Source organism: Acomys minous, assembly GCF_964271855.1.
Source record: "Acomys minous genome assembly, chromosome: 8".
NCBI lineage: Eukaryota > Metazoa > Chordata > Mammalia > Rodentia > Muridae > Acomys > Acomys minous.
This window is the reverse complement of record NC_140489.1, coordinates 115,697,925-115,724,546: the sequence shown is the minus strand read 5'-3', so window position 1 is coordinate 115,724,546 and position 26,622 is coordinate 115,697,925. Positions and strand designations below refer to the sequence as shown.

Below are 26,622 nucleotides of genomic sequence, written 5' to 3'. Positions count from 1 at the left end.
GGGGGGCAAGGCATAGCCTGAAAAAACAACAACAAAACAACCAAACACTGTTTTGCATAATATGAAGTTATTTAGGGCAGGGCACAGCCCCCCCCCCACTCAGCACCAGAGGTGGAGGGATTCACACTGAACCCAGCTCCAACAGTTTAAAGAACAGAACTTGTCAACTCATGTTTGATGCTTTGTGTTAACTTATTTGTGGATTGGTACTTTCTTACGGGAATCATACACTTGACCCTGACATGACTTATTTGCACCAAGGAAACACACACGAAACGTAGTTTTTCCAATGTCGCGCCCTAAGCTATCTGTTGTCCTCCCGTTATCTACCTCACTTAACACCCACATCACCCTTTTAATGTAAGTCTCCTTATCTTCATTTCATGCATGAGAAACTGAGGTGCAAAGGCTAAGGAATCTGTTTCGTATCACGTGGCAAATAAGCTGCGCAGCCAGCTTCCCACGGGGGATGAACCCAACAACCGTTTTGGACGATCTGAACTTCTAAATGCGGGGACAGACCACTAAGCCCAGTTTATTTGATTCCGGCTTCATGCATGCCAACACTTTACAAATTAAGCTATATCCTCAGTCAGGATTTTGGAGAACGATGTCATGTAGCCCAGGCTGGCCCCAAACCCAAATTCAGTGCACAGGCAAGGCTGTGCCTTGAATTCCTGATCCTTGGGCCTATGCCTCTCAAGTGCTGGGGTCACAGGGAGCTGCCTCCGCGCACTCCCAGGTTTCCTCTTAGAGTTTGAATTAGGGGTGCCTTGGTGAAAAGGCACTGACTGGGATGGCGGAGGCAGGGAAGATGACGGGTAGAAGGCTGTGATAACAATCTAGAGTCGCTAGAGCATCTCCACCAGATTCCAGCCACATGTGCCACAAACCTTTTAGTCCTCTCTAAAATGGGTTGATAAATTGAGAATGAAAAACCTCCAGCTTCTTTCAAACTCAAATCCTTCCTGATGGTTTTAAATGTTAGTGCACGCCAGGGATTTACACAGGAAGGTCCTGGGTCCGATTGACATAGGACTATCTGTAAAAATGTTTTCTAAACAAATCATACCAAGACAAACCCATCATTTCTACAATAATCTATATACCTTGTCTAAGAAACTGATTTGGGTATTGCTGTTGCGGTAGTGGCTAATATTATCACAATCAACTAAGAATACTATATTCAAAACAAATGAAATGACTTAAACCATTTTTGCCAAGAAATATTATGAAAATATACTTTATGAAGCATAAAATGCATTGTCACCGAATTAATTTGTTTTCTAAGCTCAAATTTAATTTAAAGAGAGACAGTTCTCTAGCTGCTTCCAACAACAGCAGACTGTAAAGAGATTTTTGCATAGAGAACACAGGAAATAAATATAGTAATGTTCAAGCAAGTAACCAACACAATAGTTATTCTGTTGCTTGTTGCTTTTAGAAAGTATTTTTTAACAACTTCCTGATGAATTGGCTCTTGCTGGTGTGAAACCAGGGTGGTGGCTGGCTCTCACCTGTTAGCTCCCTCCTCCATCACTGTGTTCTATGAATATATATATATATATATATATATATATATATATATATATAGTCTATGTATAATTTTTATATAATATATCATATTATATACATATTACCAGGACCTGCTAGATACTTTCCTGGGTTTCTCATAACTGGCCTTCATTTTTACAGACAGGAGGTTGGGGATTCTATTCCTGGCTTTGCTCAAAGGGCCTTTTCCTTAGATAACCCACAGGGCAGAGCATCTTCCTGAACTAAGGCTTTCATCTAGCCACTGGTGTTATTAAAGCCTCAGGGATCCCATTGCTGATAGCCCAGCATGGACACAGGTCCTGGGACTCCTATTGTTTCAGGCAGGCAAATGCATTAGCTTATTTTACAGTCACTAATCTTTCACATCTGGCACCTGTTACTAGGAACCCTTCGCTCCTTTTGCCAGCTCGCCACTGCCAGCACCTCCTTCCATTCCGTACTGAATTCACTTCCTTCAGGATGTTTTCCTTGCTTAGTAGCTACTTAGCAGATAAATAACTCTTGTTTTTTGAGCTTTTAATCACACCGAGTGCTTTAAAAAAATAAACGATCAAAGTCTAGGGATAAACAGCTTACAGAGATTTTTATTCTTTAAGAACCACCCAGGGTGACTTTGTCAGAAACAGAACTCAAATTTGCAGGCGGCTGTGTTTTCACTTACATCTTGCCTAGAACCAGAGCAAATGACTCTTTATGGTGACCTCTAGCGGGCACGGTGCAGTCCTACAAAATTACGAAAAGTGGAGGGGAAAGTAAAACCTTTCCCGAGGTACTCCGTGGTCACAGGACCACATTTTCAACCTCCTTATTTATTTATTTTTCTTCCAGTGTTAGTTTTGCATCTAACAGCGTCTCCCTAACATACAACTCACCTGTTTCTTGCCTTTGAAGGGCTGGGCTGCCGGTGTCGGATGTGTGAACTGCTGTTTAAAATAATGCCTGCCAAGTTGAACCCCACTCCCTTGGCTTTGCACAGTGTAGTTGGCTCCACCAAGCCTTAAAACCGTCTCTGCGTTTCGAGGGCCGGTGCCGCAGTCGCATGGGGGTGCAACGGGGAGGGGAGGAGTGGACATCGTGGTAGCACGAAAAGGAGAATGCAAAATCAAGGCGATGAGACATTCTGGTTTTGCTAGTGAAAGAAGATTCTCCAGACTGCCACCCCACTCCACGGGAGGCACCAAGAGAGCTTGTGTAGGCGCCTTCTCGGGACCCAATGCTGGGAAAAGAGGAGGCTGAGGCGGGTCCGCCGGGCTTTGGCATCGCGCGAGGGGTGGGGTGGGGGGGGCTGGGTGCACCGCCGCCTTCGGAGCGCACGACTCGTGGGGAGCCCCACACGCGGAGAGGAAGCGCAAAGTCGGCAGGTAAAGCCGTGATTGGGGTGCTTGCTTTGAGATAGCCCTTCGGCCCGCCTTAGAGGCCGACCAGGGTTCCGAACAGTCTCTGGCAAAGGCTCTTCCAGATGCCGTCTGCTCCTTACTTCAAACCCTGCACCTTGGTCCTTACCTCTGCACCCTTCCTTTCCTCCTGTCTCCTCCCTTTGGGAACTGTTTAAAGGCGCCTAGGGGAGGTGTGCCGGTCATCCCGATGGCCCCGGGGCTTCCCGCAGCTCGCATCACGCCCCGCGCACCCCTCCCGGCCACTGCGGGCGGGGGCGCACGGCGTCACGAGGCGGGGAGCCCGAGGTCTGGGGCGGGGCGCTGGGGAATCCCAGCCCGAGCGAGCCGGGAGGTGCAGGCGCGGGCGGGCAGGAGGTGCACGCGGAGGGAGCGGAGCGCGCGGAGCCCGCGGGCGAGGAGGAGGACAGCGAGGGAGGACGGTGAGGGAGGCCCCGCCCCCGCCTCCCAGAGCCCGCTTCCCGCAGCCGCCGTGCCCGCTCACTTTGCCTTTCGCCTCTGGACGGCGGCCGGACTGCGAGCGCTGGGGACCCGGGAGCCCTACCCACGGCGCCTCGGCTACCGCGCGCCCTCCGGGAGACCGGCGCCACCTGGATCCGCGGCCACCCACCGGGACTCCGAAGGGCGAACCCGGGAGCGAGGGGCGGCGGCGCTGACACCGCGGGGGACTCAGGCGGCGCGGGGCGCGAGCCCCGGGGGAGAGCGGGCCCCGACGGCGCGGCCACCTTGTGCGCGAGGCAGGCGGGCCCCCGGGGCGGCCAGCCATGACCTTCGGGCGCGGCGGGGCGGCCTCGGTGGTGCTGAACGTGGGCGGCGCCCGGTACTCCCTGTCCCGGGAGCTTCTCAAGGACTTCCCGCTGCGCCGCGTGAGCCGGCTGCACGGCTGCCGCTCGGAGCGCGACGTGCTCGAGGTGTGCGACGACTACGACCGGGAGCGCAACGAGTACTTCTTCGACCGGCACTCAGAGGCCTTCGGCTTCATCCTGCTGTACGTGCGCGGCCACGGGAAGCTGCGCTTCGCTCCGCGGATGTGCGAGCTCTCCTTCTACAACGAGATGATCTACTGGGGCTTGGAGGGCGCGCACCTGGAGTACTGCTGCCAGCGCCGCCTAGACGACCGTATGTCCGACACTCACACCTTCCACGCAGCAGAGGAGCTGGGCCGCGAGCAGGCTCGCCCCGCCGGGTCCGAGGCGGCTCCCTCCCGGCGCTGGCTGGAGCGCATGCGGCGGACCTTCGAAGAGCCCACGTCGTCGCTGGCCGCGCAGATTCTGGCCAGCGTGTCCGTGGTGTTCGTGATCGTGTCTATGGTGGTGCTGTGCGCCAGCACGCTACCCGACTGGCGCACGGCGACCGCCGACAACCGCAGCCTGGATGACCGGAGCAGGTACTCCGCCGGCCCTGGGAGGGAGCCCTCCGGGTAGGACGCACTGCTTCTCTGCCCGTCCAGTCCGTCCCGTCCCGTCTATCCGTGCAGTCCGTCAGTCCAGTCTCCGTCCTGTCTGCTTGGCGCTCCAGCCAAGCCCTTTCCTGCCCCAAGAGGCCCGTGGCGCTCCAACCTAGGGGAGTGTGGGTCCCCAACCCCGCCCCTTTGCTCCAGGCACAGCTAGCTGGTGTGCTTGGGCCTCACCTTTTAGGGTAACACCCCCCCCCCCACGCTATGTAGTTTAGTTCAGACCAAATAGCAAACTGCTAATTAGATTTTCCCCCAAACTTTTATTGCTAATATACAATAATTTGCACGATAATTCAATTTGAACTAAGAGCTCTTTGAAATATGTGCCAATACTGGTGGTGTTGGCGAAGATGAAGTCTCATTCCGGTGAAATGTGGTCTGCTGCACTGCCCACGCATTCTGCACACCCTGCCCCTGGCATAATGTGTGCTGGGATGGGATTGCCGTATTATAAAGGAGGCTAATTTAGTGATAGACTCCGAATAATGGATGTCTGTGTCCTTTTCTTCTCTCCTTTGCAACCAATATGGACCTAAGCAAATTCCTGTCCTCTGTGCGGTATTAAAGGTTTACAGGGTCATTCAGAGGGGTCTACAGTGTGTGTGTGTGTGGGGGGGGAGAAAACAAATACAACTATTACCGTGGGGCGAGGTGGGGTGTGGGGGGAAGAACAATCTGAACTTCCCCGAACCCAGAAACAGGATTCAGTAGTTGAAGTGTCTCTCTCCCTCCTCCCCCCCCCAAACCCCACCTTTCACTAGGATGGAAGGGAAATACTTTAATCTTTCCTGAGATCATGCTTACCCCTTAGTGGTGATAACACTCCCCTGTTTTTAGAACAAGTGAGTTTATTTTGCATATTTGGTGGGAGGAATAAGCAGACTAAAGTTGGACTTTTGGAGCAGACAGCCATTTTGGGCATAAAATCCAACCTGTATATTTTCTCTTACCCTTTGTTTGATAACTCTTCTAAGAGTAACCCCCTTCCCCATTCATTTTCTGTTTCAATTTTTTTTTCCTCCATTCACTTTCAAGTCAAGGCTTGCCCCTGTAATCTTTTTTCTGAGGGGCCTGGGTATGCTAGGAACCGTGGTGGTATTGCCACAGCAGTGCATCTCTTCCAGAGAATAGTCTTGCTGTCAGGAGCAAAGATTTCTGTATGACCCTTAGGAGCAAACACAAGGGACTAGTAGCACACAATCCATTACCGGTATGCCATCTTGGGGTGAAATCCAAGATCTATACTTTGAAAAGAAATAAATTAGGAAACTTGTTTTGTTTTGTGTTTCCGTTGTTGTGTTTTCATGTCACAGATTGGAATTACTTCCCTGGGGCTCCAGTGGTACAATGAAATTAACTAATTTCTATAAACAAAGTGACTTTTTATTTTTTATTTCTTTAAAGGGGGACATTAAAAAGAAATGAGTGACCAGCATTGAGATGACTCATCAACAAATGTAGAATTCTCAGGTTAGGGGCAGAACGAGCTCATTAGCAAAGGGAAGAGGAGGTTAGGTTTTCAGGGAGTTGATTACTCCCAGGCATAAACAGGAACAGGGAACTAAGTGAGTGATAATTTTTGAGGAAGGAGAGAGTTTGGGGAGAAATATCATTCATGTAAAGCGTTAGGACGAATACTAAATTTAGGTAGAAAGAGAAACCGAAGAAACGAAAAAAAGGGGTGAGACAGATAGGCTGCAAAGGAAATGAAAAAAAGATAGGGCAAGGCTTAATTTGAGTACACGCATCTTAAGTCTGAATATAATTATTCAAGTCATACTGTTTCCTAGATACTCATATTTCAGGCAAATGAGTTTTTTTTTTTTCTTAATGGCCCAGTTTTAAGCTTCTCCCCACAAACGGGTATATGAAAGCCAGGATCTGTGATCCCAGATAAACTAGAGGATGGCTGAATAATCGGGATGCACTTCCGCACAGGAAGCCTTCACTGGCCTGCCTCAGCAGAGGGGCCTCCACTGGCATTTAATAGCCTCTCAGTCCCTGCCAGCTTGTGGCAGCTAAAATGAATCCACATCCTTCTGATCATTTGACTAGGGATGCACTAAGTAAACCCAGAGTCTAGGCAAGCGTCCCACCGCGCACTTGTATCCCCAGCCTCACAACTCCCCAGTCTGATTCATCCCATTGCAGTTTGCATCTTTTTTTTTTTTTTTGAGTGTCTACTTGTTCCAGGCACTGCTGCTGTTCCAAATACTGTAACTCTTTTCTTGTAAAGAAAAAGTTGATGTAGGATGCAGAGGCACACTGGGCCTTCAAGAGTTGAATTATTCCAAGAAAGTCTTCAAGGTCACGGAGGATGGGAACAAGGCATCCTCCGAAGTCTGTGCACTGTCCAACACTAGCAGGGGGGGCGTCGCTTACATAAAGTGGTTTATGCAACCTGCACAATCCTGGGTCTTGCTTGAGAACAAAAACTCGGAGAGTTTTCCAGTTAAGGGAACAGCGTGGGCATAGGCATGAAATTTGTATGTTATGTTTAGGGAGTGGGAATCTAGTGACAGAGAGGTGGCTAAGAGAGCACAGCCGAGTAAGAGAACAATTCGATTTTGCTCCCGTGGGCTACCTAGTGGCTGCACTCTATCATTTGTGCTGAGAAACTTAGCCATAGAAAGCAGAGAATGTGTTAAGTATGTACTGTGATGGGAGAGGGAGGGCACTGGACACAGGAGAAATGGCTGGACACGGAGGCACACGCTGTCCTGCTATCTCTCATGGTCAGTGCAGAAGGTAGTGAGGCCGTCTCTCTCTCTCTCTCTCTCTCTCTCTCTCTCTCTCTCTCTCTCTCTCTCTCTCTCTCTCACACACACACACACACACACACACACACAATCAGGGCCTGGGGACGGTAGCTCAGTACTAAAAGCAACTTGTGCAAAAGCCAGACCCTGCAAAAACAAGAGTTGGAAGTCTTTGTGCAAGGGCTGTGAGCTTGTATCACTTTGTCTCCTGAGAATAGATGCTTAGTAACAACTGTGGTCCATACTAGGGAGAATGGAAATTCCTCCAGAGCATCATAAGATAGAAGATGTAGGGCTACTCCCAGGAGCTGGGAGTATCCTGCTCTGCCTGCAGACTCCACATGCCAGCTCACTTGTTCCCAAGAGACCTGCGTGGAGCCCCTCACTGTGCCTTCCTAAGCTAATGAAATACGCCACTCAAGCCCAGCTCAGCTTTTGTTTGAAGCCTTTATGGGCTGCCCCAGTAAATGAGATGTTTCCTCCCAAATTTGAGAGATCACTGGTTTGTACTATTTATACTTGTCATGGGCGTCCTAAATGGCATTTTTCTCATAAACACACTGTAGCTCCTGCGATAGATTTGATAAAAAGCCCTTGAAGGTAGGTAAACTCATTTATACCCCTCCCCCCATTTTGTTTTGGAGTCAGTCTTTTTTTTTTTTTCCTTTCCTGAGATAGAATTTCTCTGTGTAGCCCCTGGCTGTCCTGAAACTCACTCTGTAGAACAGGCTGGCCTCAAACTTGGGGGTCTGCCTGCTTTTGCCTTCCAAGTGCTGGGATTAAAGGCATGCACCACCACTACCTAGCCTTAAACTGACAGTTTTCCTGCCTCAGCCTCCGTAGCCCTGGCATTACAGCTGAAACCACCATGCCAACTCGAAACATACTTTCTTTTTTTGGTGGGGGAGTGGGGGAGAGAGTGCGTAGAGACTGGGTCTCATGGCCCAGGGTGGCTTGAGATGAAGTATGTATCCAAGTGATTTATTCATTCTCCTACTTACCTTTACCTCTTATGTGCTGACATTACAGGCATGTGCTACCATGCCTGGTGTGGGAGGTGGAATGTGCACACACAGAGAATTGTATGTGTGTGTGTGCATGTAGAGACCAAAAATTGAAGTCAAGTGCCTTTAAAAAAAAAAAAGATTTATTTACTATTTATACAGTACTCTGCCTGCATATATCCCTTACACCAGAAGAGGGCGCCAGATCTCATTATAGATGGTTGTGATCCACCATATAGTTGCTGGGAATTGAACTCAGGACCTTTGGAAGAACAGCTAGTGTTCTTAACCTCTGAGCCATCGCTCCAACCTAAAGTCAGCTACCTTTTTATGTCACTGTCTACCTTATTTTTTTGAGACAGGGCCTCTCACTGAAACTAGGGCCAATGGCTTCCATTAGGCTAGCTGACTGGCCAGTAAGCTTTTCTGAACTCACTCTGTAGACTAGGCTGGCCTCAAATCAGAGATCCGCCTGCCTCTGCCTCTCAAGTGCTGGGACTAAAGGCGTGTGCCACCACTGCCCAGCAAGTTTTTGGTTTTGTTGTTTATTTTACATATGGTTTGCCTTCATGTCTTCACCACATGCGTGCCTGGAGCCCATGGGGGAGTCAAAGGAGGACACTGATTCCCTAGAACCAGAGCGGTAGATGGTTTTGAGCTACCAGGTGGGTGCTGGGAATTGAACTCATCCTCTTTAAGAAATGCTCTTAACCGCTGAGCCACTTCTGCAGCCCTTGGAGGGTTTTTAAGGAAATCTATATGTTCTGATGTGCTTGATTTACTTACCATACATACACTAAATCTCCCTGACCCCTGCCCGGGGACCTCCTGCAAACACCTGCTAGGCTTTGTCCCCAGCCCTTTTGGGGATCAATAACAGATGCTAGAAAGCCATGTCAGGCAAAAGAGTGGGCCTTTGGCTGAGGGGCATAGTTGTGGAGAAGGGAAGAGATTAAGCCAGTGATGGATTTCAGGGTATCTCCTGTGACAGGTGCAGTAGCTTTCCGTTGTGGACAAACTACCTGAGAGGAACAACTTGAAAGGAAAGATGGCTTGTCGTCTTGGTTGATGGCGTCTAGGATTCAGCCCATGGTCTTTTGGTCCTGCCATCTTGGGCCTACAGTCGTGCAGCACACCGTGGCTGGAAGTGAGGCATGAGTCAGTGCTTTGCCCCATGTCCAGGAAGCAGAGGGAGAAGGAAGAGGCCAGGGTCCCAATATCCCCCAATATCCTAATTACCCCAGTGGCCTAATTCCTTTCTCGTAGCCCCACCCCCAACCCCCAGCGGTTACCAAGCGTGTCATAGGCTGCGGAGCTAGTTCTTCAATACCTCGGGGGGCCTTCGTTATGCAATGGTGCCCTGGACTAGGCAGGTGTGAGGTGTGTGACCGGGTGAGGTTGCCCTCGGGCCTGCAGGCACTGGATGCCTCTGGCTTGAGGCGCTAGACCACGTTAACCCACTCCTGAGCACTGAATAGAGTTCTCTTCCATGAGGAGTGCTTCCTGTTTGGGGACATTGTGAGGAGGACCCCCCCCCCCAGAGGGTTGACGAGGAGCGAATCAGAGAGCATTTTCCATACTGTATGACTGACTGAAGGTATGAGGACTGTGACGTCATCTTGGTGAAGACCTAAAGTGAATGCACTTGCTGGGTAAACACAGGCATTGACCAGTCAATCTCTGGGTGAGCATGTGCCTTAACGCTTTACCTGACTGACGAGGCAGTTTTGCCTTCCAGCTGTAGTCCCATTCTGACACCGCCAAGCGTCAGTCTGGTGTGGTGGCACAAAGCTGTCATCCCAGCAAAAGCAGGAAGACTGCAAACTACAGATCACCCTGAGCTATCTAGTGAGGCCCTATGTCAAAAAAAGGGGGGGGGGTTGGCTGGAGAGATGGCTCGGTGGTTAATAGCACTTGCTCCTCTTGACGAGGATCTGGGTTCCGTTCCCAGCACCCACATGGTGGCTCACAAAACACCTGAAACTCCAGTTTCAGGGTAATCTAGTGCCCTCTCTTGGCTTCTGAGGGTACTGCGTGCACATCAAGCCCTGGCATGCATGTAGGAAGACGCAGGCCTTTAATCTCAGCACTTAGTTAGACAGAGGCAGGGGGATCACTGTGAGTTTGAGGCCAGCCTGGTCTACAAAATGAGTCCAGGACAGCCAAGGCTACCCAGAGAAACCCTGTCTCAAAAAACAAGAAAAAAAAAAAAAAAAGAAAGAAAGAAACGAAATGAAAAAATGACTAAGCACAGGTGTCTGTTTTATAAAAATGTAGTCTTTCTTTGCTAGCTGCTTGTGACTTCTGGCAGGCCTGTCGGGTATAAATTGTCTGATCTTTTTATCGGTAGACTCGTGGCTGCTCGCTCCATCGGTCTCAGTAAAAGTGTTCTGAGTCGGCATGCAAAGCCTTATGATAATTTTGATCTGTTCTTTAGCAATTCTTTGTTACGGTTGATTCGTGCAGGGGTTTTTGATCTTTAATTTGTATTACTTTGTTGTGGTGGGAAGAATTTGAGGAGATTGTGAAATGTTTAACCTTCTTGTGTTATTTTAAGCCCCTGTCATAAGAAAATTTAAATAATCAAAACGGAGCGCCAAGGTGATGGAAATTTAAAAAAAATCAATTGTGTTATTTCCGTTGCCTTTGTGTTCAATATTACATAAGCCCAGTAGGCTTTGGAGTGTGTTAAAAGTAAGAGCAGTGTTTGAAATTGCAGGCGAAAGGTCTACGGGCTTTTACCTGGCAGATAAGGTGGCTATTTGTAGAAGCTGGTAATTAATAGATCTCTGATAAGATTGGGTGGACCTTGGGACCTCAGTTAAACCCAGTTCTTTCACACTCCACTTTTAAGTGTGGGTAGGTTTTTTTTTTTTTTTTTTTTTATGTTTGCTGTCTGCTTACGGCTCTGTGGAAGGTTTACGTTGTCAGTGCCTTTTAAAAAAATAACATTTTTTCTCATTTTGGTAAGCAAGTGATTTTAAATGCTCTTTTTATTTACTTTTAATGGAAACTGCAGCCACTGGGAGGTGTAGCCCCTCCAGCAGGAGCATGCTCCACTCTCCTCAGGTCCCATGCGGTTTCTGGGTGATCTTCCTGGCCGCAGGTGTGCTGAACAGCTGAGATGACCATGAACTCTTGATCCTTTTGTTTGACTTCTAGTATTCTTTCAGGAATGTTCACGCACTATAAACATAGACATGCACATATATGTGTGAACACGTTGCATAGACAAAATTGTGTATTATATAGATGTTAAAAATATGTGTAACGGGGGTTATTTTGTAATTTTGTTCAGTAGTTTACCTTGATAAAGTGTTTAAACTGTTTGTTTGTGTGTGGGTGTGGATGTCCAGGTGTCTGTGTCTGTGTGTGGGTGTGGGTGTCCAGGTGTGTGTGTCTGTGTGTGTGTCTCTGGGTCCAGGTGTGTGTGTCTGTGTGTGTCTCTGGGTGTCCGGTGTCTGTATCCGGGTGTAGCTATGGGTAAAGGCTTACATCCACAGAGGCCGGAAGCATCAGATCCCCTGGAACTGGAGTAACAGGAGCTTGTGAGCTGCCTGATGTTGCTGCAAGGAATCAAACCCCGGTCTCTGTGAGAGCAGCGCACACCCTTAGCCTGGGGCTCGTGTTCTCGCTAATATCTGCGTAGTGAGGATCCCAGTGCATGCTTAGACCAGGACTCACCTAGAGAGCATATGTCTGAGACTTCTTCATCAGGATGGTTTCAGTCAAGCAGTATGGAAGCAGCCTCTGTTTCTCCTCTCAGCAGCCACTGCCTGGGGTTCTCCCTGCTACACACTTCTCACAGGACACTAACGTGGGAGGCAGATGTCATGGAAGAGAGTTGTATTCCCTGCTCAGGAAGAGTGGTCGAGCCAAAGGGACCTGGATGCCTGTGGCCTGAGGACAGCTTCATTAATAGTAATAGCTGTAAGTGTGTGTGTGTGTGTGTGTGTGTGTGTGGTGTGCTTTCTCACCAAAGCCTTAAGTAGATTTTAAATTTTCTTGGCTTTATTTTTCCTGGTCTTAGGCCATGTCTTATTGTCTGTCTGTCTGTCTCTCTCTCTCTCATGCACACACACAAATGGATGACTGAATGATTATTTTCTACTGTGAGAATTGAACCCATTCATAGGCAAGTGACAGTCCACATGATTTTTAGGATTTAGTTATTTGTTATTATGTATACAGTGTTCTATATTCATGTACACCTGTGGGCCAGATTAGGGCATCAGATCTCATTATAGATGGTTGTGAGCCACCATGTGGTGGCTGGGAATTGAACTCAGGACCTCTGGAAGAGCAGTCAGTGCTCTTAACCTCTGAGCCATCTCTCCAGCTCCCACTGATTGGATTTTTAAATAGGAAAAAAAAATATAAACCCACAAAAAAGCTAGGTCTGTTAGTATATAAACTTGTAAGGTCTGGGCAGGTGCATTGCCTCAAATAAAAACCCCAAATGGTTTTTAAAATGGGCCAAAATGAGACCTTGAATTACGGCATTCATATTTCAGTATCTATGTATTAGGGCTTATTGAAAAGCAGCTATGGTGGTTCTCTTGCACGTCGTCTGGCAGGTCGAACAGTAGTGTTGTAGTGAGTATGGCCTTCTGCAGGCCATAATGGGGCACGCCTTTAATCCCAGCACGTGGAAGGCAAAGACAAGAGGATCAGGAATTCAAATTTGAGGCCAACCTGGTGTACACGAGACTCTGTCTTAAGAAGCAACCCCCAAAAGACAGTGTGCCCCCTCAAAGCCTGGCTGATGGCAGAGGAAGTTTGCCAACCCTTGACCTTCGGGATTGATGGCCTCACTCGGATCTGGGTTCACATGTTTTGGCCATTTCAGGGCGCCTGAACCCATGGGCTTGCCCAGGAGAGGCCCGAGTCCCATCTTTGAGTTGTAAGTCTTTTAAAAACTTTTTATCTTACCAAGTCACCTCAGCTGCTCTTGCACTCACTCTGTTGCCACTTGGGACTCTCAGCTGGAGTAACAGGCTGGTACCCCCAGGCCTGAGCCAAGCTTTAACGCTGTTCCTCTATGTACAGTGGGGAGTCCTCAGGCTCCTTGCATCTCTGGGCCTGATCTTCCTCCCTTGTAGAGATCAGCACAGTGGTTGCACTACCTTTTTGGGTGCTGGAGAGAATGTTACTGCCGGTTGGTTCTAGGGAGTCTGATGTTAGATGCTCCCCTTGGATCCTGCTGAAGAGTCTCAACCCACAAATCCATCTGCCCTCCCCTCCCGAGTTTATTATCCAATCAGAGCTGGGTAGACTGAGAACTTCTGTTTACTTGGTAGGGGAAATCAAGTTTTCATAAGCTAACAACTTTCTTATTAATTAAGGGTTTCTTGGTACACATTTATTTATGTATTCATTTATTCGTTTGTTTGTTTTTCTCAAGACCGGCTCTCATTATACAGCCCTGGCCATCCTGGAACTCACAATGTACACCAGGCTCGCCTCAGCCTCACAGAGATCCACTTGCCTCAGCCTCCAGAGTGCTGAGATTAAAGGTGTGCACCACCACACTTGATCTAACTCACATTTAAATATTTATTTATTTATTTTTAACTCATTTTTATTTTATTTTATTATTTTATTTTTTTGTCATTTTTATTTTATGTTTGCTGGTATTTTGCCTGCATATATGTCTGTGTTACAGCGTTAGGAGCCCTGGAGCTTGAGTTATAGTCAGGTGTGAGCTGTCATGTGTGTGCTGGGAATTCAAGCCTGAACCTCTGGAAGAGCAGCCTGTGTTCTTTTTTGTTCTGTTTTCTACACAGTGAGACAGGGTTTCTCTGTGTAGCCTTGGCTGTCCTGTTGCTTTACAAAGACCAGGCTGGCCGCGAACTCACAGAGATCTAACCTTCTCTGCCTCCAGAGTGCTGGGATTACAGGCCTGTGCTACCATGCCTGGCCTTAGCCAATGCTCAAAACCACTGAAGCATCTCTCCAGCCCATTAACTATTTATTAATTTAGTGGCAGCATCAGGGTTTCCCAGAGCCCTGTGCATGCAGGGAAAGAGTTCCACCACTGAGCTCATGTCAGTCTATTTTATTTTTTGAGACAGGGTTTCACTCTGCAGTCCTGGCTGTCCTGCAACTCACTATACAGAGCAGACTGAACTTGAACTCGCAGAGATCCTCTTGTCTCTGCCTCCTGGTTGCTGTGATTAAAGATGTGTGCAGCTATGCTCAGCTTCATACCAGTCTGTTGTTTCGGTTTTCAGGCAAGGTTTTTCTTAGTTGCCTAGGCTGGCATAGAAGTTTCTATGTAGCGCAGGCAGGCACAAGCTTATAACCCTCCTGCTTCTGGCTTCTGCACCATGGTCAGCTCACTCTCTCTTTCACACACACACACACACACACACACTGCTCACACACACACACACACACCACACACACACACACTGCTCACACACACACACCGCTCACACACACACACCGCTCACACACACACCACACATACACACACACCACACACACACACACACCACACATACACACACACCACACACACACACACACACACACACACCGCTCACACACACACTGCTCACACACACACACACACCGCTCACACACATTCACTTTCAATTACTTTTTATTTAAATATTGAGAATTTTATACGCAGACACAAGACATTTGACCATATTCGTCTTCTCCCCTTATTTATAGCATTTCTCTGTCTAGATATTCATGCCTGGTTTCCACCTCAGACACCCCGGAGGCTCCCTGAGTGTGTGGGGGGGAGTGAGACGGCAGGGTGCAGTGGGTGCGGTTAGGAACTGTCTGTTGCTGGGAGGCTGCAGCCTTAGGTCGGCAGTCATGTACACTGTACTGGTCAATGCCTGTGGTGAGCGGGGAGCGGATGGGCCACCGAACCTGGATTCCTGAGCTAAATCAGAGCCAGACACCTTTCAGCATATCAGCAGTTTATGGTTTTGTATGAGAATCAAGTGCATTGAAGAAACAGGAAATGGAAGCTTCTGTGGTGATCCACTCCTATAATGTTAGCACTCAGGAGGCCAAGGCAGGAAGATCTTGAGTTTGAGGCCAGCTTGGATAAATAGCAAAACCCCTTTCCAGAAAACACCGAAAGGGGCGTTGGTCCATATGTATCAGTACCTACCCAGCTGCCCCTGTGGCATAGGGTGGTCCAGCCTTGGTCCTCAGCATCTTTTCAGGAGGTAAAAGAGCTGAAGGGTCCGTGATGAGGTGGCGCCACTATGGGCAGGAACACTGGAGGGGGCAGAGCTGGGACTGCAGAGGGGCATCGGCATCAACCAGGATTCTCCAGTGCCAGGCACACGGACACTGTGAAGGTGGCGGCATTACCAGCCACACTGTGCCAGGTGTTGTATTCTGTACCACCGTGGACTCGGTGACACCAGCCCGGGTGTGTGCTTTTCAGTAGTCTGTGTGAAGATTTGGAAGGTTGAGGAAAGCATTTCTGTGTGGTGACGTGACTGTCTCAAAGGAGGGTACTTTGCAGGTGGCTAGGGTTGAGGCCTGAACTAACACCCCCACCCAGCCCAACACTACGGATACTCTAATATTCTACATTTACTCAGAGTGGAAGGCAGAGCAAATTAAGTTCTCTGAAATGCATCAAGTAAGTCTCTTAAGGAGAACAGTGGACAGCATTTGTTGCTATTGATAAAATTCAATATTTTTGCCATGAAGGCAAAAATGAATAACTCTGCAGACGTGCTGACCATGGTGATATGAGCCTATGGTCCTAGCACTCAGGAGGCTGAGGGGTTGAGAATTTGAGGTCAGCCTAGGCTACACAGTGAGTTCCAGGCCAGCCTCAGTTATACCACCAAAGACCTTCATACAGTCCTGTCTGCGCTCAGCACATTGGTATACCCTATGTGACCAATCCCAGATGTCACAAAATTGTGCTGCAAACGAGCCCATTAGGAGTATCAAAGATAGTGGTGCACTCAACATCTCAGACAGTTCAGAGGCAGGTGCTCTCCCAGAGGCTACCTAACCTCTGAAAAGCTGTCACCTTCTGAGTTCTGGTATAGTGTCAAAGGAAAATTCCTAAACTTATATAAAGGCTAGGAGAATTTCTTTTCCTTGATTTTTTTTTTTATTAAAGATTTTTAACGAGAGTGGTGACACACACCTTTAATCCCAGCACGCTGGGAGGCAAAGGCACTCTACAAAGCAAGTCCAGACAGCCAGGGCTACTCGGAGAAACCCTGTCTTGAAAAACAACAACAACAATAAAACCCCAAAAAATACTAGGCACAGTGGTACACACCTGTAATCCCAGCATCCAGGGAGGCAGAGGCGGGTGGATCTCTGTGAGTTTTAGGCCTCTCCATGGGCACATGTACTCATGTGCACACAAATACACAAATAGTTAAAAAAAAAAATTAAATGATAGGCATTTGTGTGTGTGTGTGTGTGTGTGTGTGTGTGTGTGTGTGTGTGTGTAGATGCATGTGAGTGAGGGTGCCTGTGGGGGACAGAAGAGGGCATCAGGTGCCCTGGAGCTGGAGTTACTGGTAATTGTGAGCAGCCCTGTGTGGGTACCAGGGACTGAACTTGGGTCCTCTGGAAATGCAGTAAGCCTGTTAAGCGATGAGCCAGCTCTCTAGTCCCATCGTTGTTTATTTATTGAGCAGGGTTTTATGGTATAGCCAAGGCTGGTCTGGAACTCAGAGACATTCCTGCCTCTACCTCCTCAGCTCTGGGATTAGAGGCAAGCACCACCCTGTCTGGTTGATGTCATGCAAGGAATCGAACTCAGGAACTCATGCATGCTAGGCCAGTGCTCTACCAACTAAACTACATGCTCAGACCTATTTAGTATTATTATTATTATTTAAGAGGAGTTAACCAGCAATTCAGAAATTCCTACCTTACACTGAATATAATATTAATAGATACAACCTACGTGAAATGGAAATGTCCCGAAACCAGCCAAGTAATCCCTCAGTTTTAGTATGGACATCCAAGCTCACCTTCTGGAAGCTATGGGAGGTTCTTGCTCTTGTCCTTTTCCAGTTGCTTTTTCTAACAAGTGCTCTGTTCACCCTTCCCAAGTTACAAATATTTCTTTGTGATATTGGAGAGATGGCTCAGAAGTTAAGAGCACTTGCTGCTCTTGCAGAGGACCCGGGTTCGGTTCCCAGCACCACCCACATGGAGGCTCACAACCATCTGCAACTCCGTTTCCAGGAGTTCTGATGCCCTCTTCTGACTTCTGCAGGAGCCAGGGATGCACATGGTATGCACACACACGCATGCAGGCAAAAGAACTCATGCACATAAAATAAAATAAACAAATCTTAAAGAAAAAAAAAACTTTACTGGTGCTGGATGTATTGACCCACTCCTTTAATCCTGGCACTCAGGAGGCAGAGGCAGGTGGACCTCTGTGAGTTCCAGGCCAGCCAGAGCCATATACAGTGAGACCTTGTCTCAGAGTGTGTGTCTGTCTGTCTGTCTGTCTGTCTCTCTCTCTCTCTCTCTCTCTCTGTAAGTTAGAGATCAATAATTCTCCACATTGTCTGTCTGTCTGTCTATCTGTCTGTCTGTCTATCTATCTATCTATCTATCTATCTTGAGATAGAGTTTCTTACTAAACCTGGAACATACTAATTGGCTAGACTGGCTAGCCAGCAAACCCAGGATTCTCTTGTCTCTGCTTCCCAGAATGGACAACTCCTCGCCTGGCTTTTTATGTGGGTGTTGCAGATCCAAACTTAGTTCCTCGTCCTTGGGTAGGAAGTGCTTTCCCCACCGAACCTTCCTCCCAGTGGTCTGGAGCCTGGAACTTGGAGTGTAGGCAGGCTGGCCTGGAAGTCCTAGTGATCTTCCTCCCTCTGCCTCCCGAGTGCTGAGCGCCAAGGGTACAGACGTGTCTCCATGTCCACATCAAGCTGGCACCTCTAAGCAGAAAAGCACAGCATGTGGCTGTCACTGTAAGTTTTGGTTTACATAGTTTTTTATGAAGTGCATCCTACAAAGTGAGAAAACGAAAGGTCCTAGTGATCTAAAGCAAATCCTCCTGCAAGTTAGATGATGGCCAATCCTTTGATTTCAGCACAACTGAAGAATGAAATTGATTTGATAGAGTCCATTGTTTTCCTTTCAAAGGTTTTTAATGTAGGGTGGGGCAAATGCTGAGAGCATTTGCCTGACTTCTGGGAGGCCCTGGCTTGATTCTCAGAACTGTAAAGCCTGTCCTAAAGTACAAATAATAATTGCATTTATAGGGTACAGTTGACCTTGTATGTGCTCACATGATGGGATCTGTTTGGTTTTGAGGCAGGGTCTCCCTGTGTACTCCTGGCTGGCCTGGAGCTCATTGTGTAGACCAGGCTGCCCTCCAGCTTGCAGAGATCCACCCACCTGCTCCTTCCTCCAGAGTGCTGGAGGTCCAGGCTACACCACCACTCCCTGGCTACATAGTGGAACCGTTAAATCAGGCTAACACACCTGTCACCTCATGTACTGGTCATTTCTTTGTGGTGAGAACTCGGATGCTCAGTTTAATCTCTGTCCACTAATAAGCAATCCTTTTTAAGTTTTTGAGGTTAGGTTTTAATGCATCTCACCGTGGCCTTGAACTTGCTATGTAGCTTGTGATTTCCTTGAACTTCTGAACCGCCTGATGTAATCTCAAGAGTCCCTGGTTTATTCGGTGCTGGCTTGAAAGTCCGGCTTCGTGAACGCAAGGCGAGCACTGTCGGTTATGCTGCACCCCAGACCCTCATCAGTTCAGATACGAATGTTTTGTGTTTACACTATCTCATAATTTATGTACTTTGCAGCTATTTTAACAGAAAGAAAAAGTGTCAGGCTGGGGAGGTGGCTCAGTCCATAAGAGCATTTGCTGTGTACACAGGAGGGCCTGAGTTCAGATCTCCACCACCCAGGTCAAACCAGGCGTGGCTGTGAACCCAGGAACTCTGGTCTGCTGAGATGACGGGAACCAACCCAGCTACTCGACCATCCCCCACCGCCGCCTCCCCCTCCCCATCCTGAGACAGGGTTTCTCTGTGTAGCCTTAGCTGTCCTGCACTCCCTTTATAGACCAGGCTAGCCTCGAACTCACAGAGATCTGCTTGCCTCTGCTTCCCTGAGTGCTGGGATTACAGGCATGTGCAAAGCACAAACCCGGCTTTAACCAGTCTAGCTTTTTAAAAAAAAAAAAAAACGCAAATTTTAGGTTTAGTGAAGGATCCTATCTTTTTTTTTTTTTTTTAAACTTTTTATTTATTTATTTGGTTTTTCGTGCACCACCATGTCCAGCTGAAAGACCCTGTCTTAAGGGGATAAAGCAGAGAGTGGTAGAGCGGGACCACAGCGACCTTCTCTGGCCTGTCCTCCACCCGTGTACAGGGAAGAGCATTTGGCTGCCTTTTGAATCCAGTTTTCATGGGTGTAGAGGGTCTGTGGCAGGCGTAGCCTTCGGTTTCCTCACCAGAAAGGCTGAGGAGCTGCTGGTGCCCCTTTTGAGAGGCGCTTGCGCAGATCAGGCAGCTTAGGGCCAGCTTCCGGCTTGATCCAGGCGGAAGGCGGGGCCTCTCCAGCAACGCGAGACTCCTAGCTGTAGGTGCAGGGCTTGAGTGAGTTAAAACCAAGTCAAGGGTTAAGCGGCCAATAAATGAAGTTTGGCCTTTCCCAGAATATGAAACACATAGCAACAATCAAGTAATTAAACGTAAACTGACATAAACTGACAGACATGGACAGACTGGTTAAGAGTTAAAAGTTATATAGAGAAAAATGGCGCCAAAAATCTGAAGAAACACAAAAGACCGATACCAGCAAAACCCAGTATCAAAGAAGGGGTGCATCGACACCCACACACACCCCTTTACCAGGCAGAGACTTGGACCGTCGTCTTCATCTTCTGACTGGAAAGAGCACAAGTGCATGCTGCTTCCCTTTCTTGAGTCAAAAAAGGTCTAGACAGAAGGATAACAGGTCACCAAGAAGAGACTTGATACCCTATGAGCATATACAGGGGGAGGAGGTCCCCCTCAGTCACAGACATAGGGGAGGGGAGTAGGGGGGAAGCGAGGAATGGGAGGATACAAGGGATGGGCTAACAATTTAGATGTAATATGAATAAATTAATTAGGAAAAAAGAAAAACCAAGAAAGGAAAGCTTACCTCCTTAAGGAGGAGCCAGCTGTTTTGGTGGCGTTCATTTATCAAGCTGAGGGTACGGGCCCATCTCACTGGGGCCTCCAGATGTTACAGCCCATGAACTGCCACACAAACCACTTGAGCATCAATCAATCTCAGGGAGATATTGAAGGTTTGTTAGAACGCCATATGCCAACCAAGACTGACCATGGCCAGGGTCACAGTGGACTCGGGAGCCCGACTGGGACGTTCGTTGGTCTGCTTCTAAGGCAGGCTTTTTATACGGAGAATTGTAACCAGGTAACAGCCAGGTAACCAGGTGGGAAGCAAGGGGCGGGGGCAGCGATACATCATTTTGACCGGTTAAACAGAAGAAGAACCAATTTTGTTCTGAGCACAATGCATTTTAAGCTGATTGGCTGGGATTTAGGGTAGGAGAGCTCTTGGGGGCTTTCCAGCTCTCTGGGAGGAAGGAACAGAGCAGCAGGTTGTGGTCTTTTTTTGGTTTTGTTTTGTTTTTTTGAGACAGGGTTTCTCTATATTGTCTTGGCTATCCTGGACTTTCTTTGTAGACCAGGCTGGCCTCGAACTCACAGCGATCCGCCTGCCTCTGCCTCTGCCTCCCGAGTGCTGGGATTAAATGCATGTGCCACCGTGCCCGGCTCTATGTTGTAGTCTTAACTCTAATAGAACATACAGTTATCTTTAACCCAAGCAGAACATACATTTGTCTAATCTATTGTTTTATCCTAAGCAGCAAGCATTGAACCTTCCTGGTCTCACGCACAGGAGGGCCTGAGTACTTGAACTTAATTTCACCTTATAATCAAAATGGCTTCTGATAGGCCACAGTGGGTGTTAACAGAGAAGCCCAGTTGTGCTAGGGACTAGAGTAGGTCTTAACAGAGGGGCTGTAGAGTTTAAGCAGTTAAGCAGGTTACAACAACATAGTTTTTCTAAGTTCTTTAAAGGGTGAGCAGTATTGAGAGCACCATTCTTTTTTAAAATATATTTTAATAATTTATTTATATTATATCTCAATTGTTATCCCATCCCTTGTATCCTCCCATTCCTCTCTCCCTCCCATTTTCCCCTTACTCCCCTCTCCTATGACTGTGACTGAGGGGGGCTTCCTCCCCCTGTATATGCTCATAGGGTATCAAGTCTCTTCTTGGTAGCCTGCTGTCCTTCCTCTGTGTGCCATCAGGCCTCCCCCTCCAGGGGACGTGGTCAAATATGGGGCACCAGAGTTTGTGTGAAAGTCAGTCTCCACTCTCCACTCAACTGTAGAGACTGTCCTGACCATTGGCTAGATCTGGGGAGGGGTTCGAAGTTGGTTGGTGCCACAGTTTGAACAGGACCCCTGGGCCCAGATCTTCCCATCATAATGTTCTTCTTGTAGGTTTCTAGAACCCTCTGAATCCTTCTATTTCCCCATCTCCTATATTTCTCTCACCTAAAGTCCCAATATGATGTCCTCACCTCTGCCCCACTTTTCCTGGTAGGTGAAGACTTTCATGGGACATGCCCCTTGGGCAAGGGTCTAGATATAAGTGAGTATATATCATTTGAGTCTTTCTGCTTCTGGGTTAACTCACTCATTATGATCATTTCTAGTTCAATCCATTTGTCCACAAATTTTGGGAAGCCTTGTTTTTAATAGCCGAATAGTATTCCATAGTGTATATGTACCACAGTTTCTTTATCCATTCTTCTACTGATGGACACTTGGGCTGTTTCCATGATCTGGCTATTATGAATAAGGCCACTATGAACATGGTTGACCACATGTCCTTGTTGTGGAGAGCACCATTCTTTAGCTCAGTAGGGCCCAGCAAGAGCTGTGGGACAGTTTAGGGACTGTGCTGTTGCAGGTTAGTAAGTCACCATAGTGTCAGGAGATGAGGCGGCGATGGCCCATCAAGGGCATCAAGTCAGCCGATGTTCACCAAGGGCACTGAATAACTGGCTTTGCAGGTAGGGGCACTGGCAAGGCAGAAGGAAGCCTGTGACACCACTGACAAGCCCAGGGGATGGACACCAGGCTTTTGCTTTTCATCGGGATCTCATCCCTTGTCCGTTGGCTTACAGTGTGTGGCCACAGCTGTTCACCTAGGCTTGGTTGTGACATTGTATGTGACACACTGCAGTCAAACCCACAGGTCTGCTTTTTGTCATGTCACCATATGAACACCTTTGCTCCATGGACCTTGTGTGTGTGTCTGTGTATGTGTGTGTGTGTGTGTGTGTGTGTGTGTGTGTGTGTCTGCGAGAGAGAGAGAGAGAGAGAGAGAGGGTCAGAGCGAGCGAAGTAAACGTGGCAGCATTTCCCTTAACATACCCAGCAATGGCATGAATCATCATAGGTTTTTTTACCCCAAAAATATTCTGAGGTAATGAGTGTCTTCATGTCTTCAGTTCAGGGGAGACAGTAGGGAAGTCAGTGCCATTGGTGATGTGGTGGGGGCGGGGTTGGGTACACCAGCTCCTGGCCCCAGACTGTGCTCAGCTGGAGCTCTAATTCTTTCTGCAAAGTACACTCTGTCTTTGGTTGTATAAATGATGCATGGGGAATTTTGACTCATATTACAAAAGCCAAATTAAAGACCAAATTGAACCTAATTGATAGTTATTGTTATATATGTCACTTAAGAACTAAGTTCAATGAAAAAGATTTTTTTCACGCCCTAGAAAGATAGAAATTAAATTTTACTACTTAACAGTACAGTATACAATGGGTCTTTAAAACAAATTGTTCCGATTTCTCAATTAACCTGTATAACTTAGTTAAATGTTGGTAGTGAGTAATTGTAGTAAATCTGAAGACTTTTTCTTAAATATGGCAGACTTCTTGTTTCGATTTTGATTTTGCGAGACAGGGCTTCTCTGTGTAACCCTGGCTGTCCTGGACTCATTTATGTAGACCAAACTGGCTTCCAACTCACAGAGACCAACCTGCCTCTGCCTCTGAGTGCTGGGATTAAAGGGGTGCATGCCACCACGTTCGGCCAGGCTTTTTTTTTTTAAATGAAGGATTTCTATGCTAATCAAAATGTATTTCCGTTGAATAACAGTTACCAGACTTGATGCAGAACAAATCAGCTGGCGAAATAAAAGAAACACGCTTTACAAAGGTATGCCAGTGCAGGTCTGTAGTCCCAGCACTCTGGAGGTGGAGACCAGAGGGTCAGGAGTTCAAGGCCATCCTCACCTATACATCCGTAGTGAGTTTGGGACCAGCTTGTGCTACTTGGGATCCTTTCTCAAAAGAAGTGGAGCAAGTTGGGGAGGGGAGGAGGAAACAAGCTTTAAAAAAAAAAGTTGGAAGCCGGGCGTGGGGCGCACAACTTTAATCCCAGCACGCGGGAGGCAGAGGCAGGTGGATCTCTGTGAGTCTGAGGCCAGTCTGGTCTACAAAGTGAGTCTAGGACAGCCTGGGCTGTTACACAGAGGATCTCTGGAGCATGTGAAGACACACAGATTATAGAGTTGGTGTGGGGATTCGAGCGTGTTGTCCTAGCACTTCAGAGACTGAATTACCTCAGGTTCGGAGCCAGCCTGATCTACATGTTGAGTTCCAGGACAGCCAGCAATGCATCGAAAGATCCTCGGCTTCAAACAAGAGTATAGATTATAGACTGGTGAACAGGCATGCACACGAAGTTCACTAGGTGCCTCTTTGCTACTGAAATCCTTCCCTTACCCACAGCATGGCTACCTTCTGACTTTGCTCTTCTTATCTCTGTGCATTAAAAATATGTTTAAGAGCCGGGCGTGGTGGCGCATGCCTTTAATCCCAGCACTCGGGAGGCAGAGGCGGGCGGATCACTGTGAGTTCGAGGCCAGCCTGGTCGACAAAGTGAGTCCAGGACAGCCAAGGCTACAGAGAGACCCTGTCTCGAAAAACCAAAAAAAAAAAAAAAAATATGTTTAAGGATTGGGGAGGTGGCTCAGTGGGCAGGGCTGGGGAGGTGGCTCAGTGGGCAGGGCTGAGGAGGGGTTCAGTGGGCAGGGCTGGGGAGGTGGCTCAGTGGGCAGGGCTGGGGAGGTGGCTCAGTGGGCAGGGCTGGGGAGGTGGCTTGGTAGGCAAAGGCACTTGCTGTTGAGTTCCATCCCTGGAATGTGGAACCCATATGGTGGAAGGAGAGAACTGACTCCCACAAGTGGCCTTCTGAGCTGCACACAGGTCTCAGGGCACGCGTGTGTCTTTTCATATATACAGATAAGTAAAATGTGTGTGTGTGTGCGTGCGTGTGTGTGTGTGTGTGTGTGTGTGTGTGTGTGAGAGAGAGAGAGAGAGAGAGAGAGAGAGAGAGAGAGAGAGCGCACTAAGTGTGATGATACATACCTGTAATTCCAGCACTTGGTAGGCTGAGGCAGAAGGATTGCCATCAATTCAAGTCTAGTCTGGGCTATACACATGATTGAGGCAAGCCTGGGCTACATAGTAAGACCAAAATAAAACTATTACTGTGTGTATGCACACACATGTGTGCTTCTTCCTGTTAGCTTTTCATTGCTATGATAAATATCCAAGACAATCAGCTTACAAAGAGTCAGCGTTTGGGAGGTTTTGGGACTGTGCCTGGTTGGTCTTGTCTCCTGTGTCCGTGAGACAGTAAATTACAGTAGAAGCTCACGATGGAGCGAAATTGCTCACCTCAAAGCTCAGAGACAAAAAGGAAGAGGAAGAGATGAGTCCTGCTCCTGCTTTTCACTTCTAGGTCATGCCCTCCGGCACCTGAAGACCTCCCATTAGGCGCCACCTGGTAAAGTTCCCAATACCTCCCAATAATAGTACCGAGTGGCAGGCCACACCCTTAATGTGGGTGTTTGGGGGACACCCACACTCAGTCTGCAGTGGTGTTTCTATAGCTCTGAGGAATGGCATGCGAGCTCAGGCTGTTGATTCTCACAGCTGCCGTCCTTTCATTGTAACGCTGTCTGTAAAAAAACCCTTCCATTACTGTGGCGCTGTGGCGAATAGCTTTGTTCACATCTCAGCGCGCAGATAGGAAAATGTCTTTAATTTATCTACCTGGGGCTGACGTGTATATGGGAGGGTTTGCACATTTCTCCCAGCAACTCTGGTGCTGGCGTTTTGATTTACGCTCTCACCAGCAGGGAATAAGAGTCTCTGTGCTCAGTGTCCTGGCTGGCTCTGGTTGTCAGATATGCGTTGCTGACTCGGTGTACATGAAATATCTTTTCTTTTAAGGTCACATTTATTGAGATATCATGTATGTAATATACAGTGTTTTCACGTATACAGTCTGGTGACATCAGACAAATCTGCTTGGAGAGGGACACTGGGGAGAACCCAGCTAGGATTCGTGAGACGCCTCCGTGGTCTGGGGGAGCAAATCTCCCCATCTTTATCCCGGCAGCGATCCCAGCACTCAGAGATGGAGGCAGGAGAATAAGTTGCTTAAGGTCACCCACTAGTTACTGAGTTGAACTCCAGCCTGGGCTCTGTGAAATCCTGTCTCAGAAAACCAAAACAGACTATTTTTTTTTCTCTGCCATGCCTCCAATAAAAGCAGCAAGCTCAGCCAGCACACACCTTCCCTGCTTCTCTCTCTCAAGGCGTGCAGCCTCCTGCCTCCACCCTAAGTGCTGGGATTACAGTTTGCACCGCCATACTGGACACTTCCTTGTTGATCACTTATTGCGTGTTAATTGTTTCATTACTTCCCGTTTCCTTTCTCTGTCCATTGCTTCTGCTTTCTAAGCTCTGCACAACGAGGTCCTAGAACAAAGACAAACTTCAGAGACGTAGATGTTGAGTCCGTTCATCATTTTCTACGTCCTGGCCACAGCAGAAGTCCACAGAGGCAGCAGCGGAGAGCACACTTAGTTTTGAGTTTGGTCCTTGGCCCCAGAAATCCAAGTCTATGTACACACCTTGCTGACCTCTCGGAGAGCCTTGAGCATCGCTGAACAGTTACACTCTTACGTTGTGGGGAGCTTCAGTGCTTTGCGTTTGCCAAAACTGGATGTGTTAGTTTTCATTACTCTAACTGGTAGTAGTTGGATCTTTTCATTTCTCTTTGTCTTTTTCTTTTCTTTTCTTTTCTTTTTCTTTCTTTCTTTCTTTTTTTGTTGTTGTTGTTTTTTGTTTTTTGTTTTTTGAGACAGAGTCTCTCTGTGTAGCCTTGGCTGTCCTGGACTCGCTTTGTAGACCAGGCTGGCCTCGACCTCACAGTGATCTGCCGCCTGCCTCTGCCTCCTGAGTGCTGAGAGTAAAGGTGTGCGCCACCACCGCCCGGCCTGGTTCTCTCTGTCTCTGTCTCTCTGTCTCTCTGTCTCTGTCTCTGTGTCTGTCTGTC

General features: G+C 48.0%; 1 protein-coding gene across 2 annotated transcripts in view; it reads left to right on the top strand.

Moving 5' to 3' along the window:
• Nucleotides 1-3,587: 3,587 nt before the first annotated feature.
• KCNG3 (potassium voltage-gated channel modifier subfamily G member 3) overlaps nucleotides 3,588-26,622 on the top strand; it is a 49,657-nt gene continuing 26,622 nt past the window's right edge. The window contains exon 1 of one of the 2 annotated variants that reach the window (XM_084793292.1): nucleotides 3,588-4,338. In XM_084793292.1, coding sequence (XP_084649418.1) covers nucleotides 3,716-4,338 — 623 coding nt within the window. In that variant the 5' untranslated portion in view covers nucleotides 3,588-3,715. Of the gene's footprint in view, nucleotides 4,372-26,622 lie in introns of both variants that reach the window. The other variant, XM_084793291.1, reaches the window with a different exon arrangement.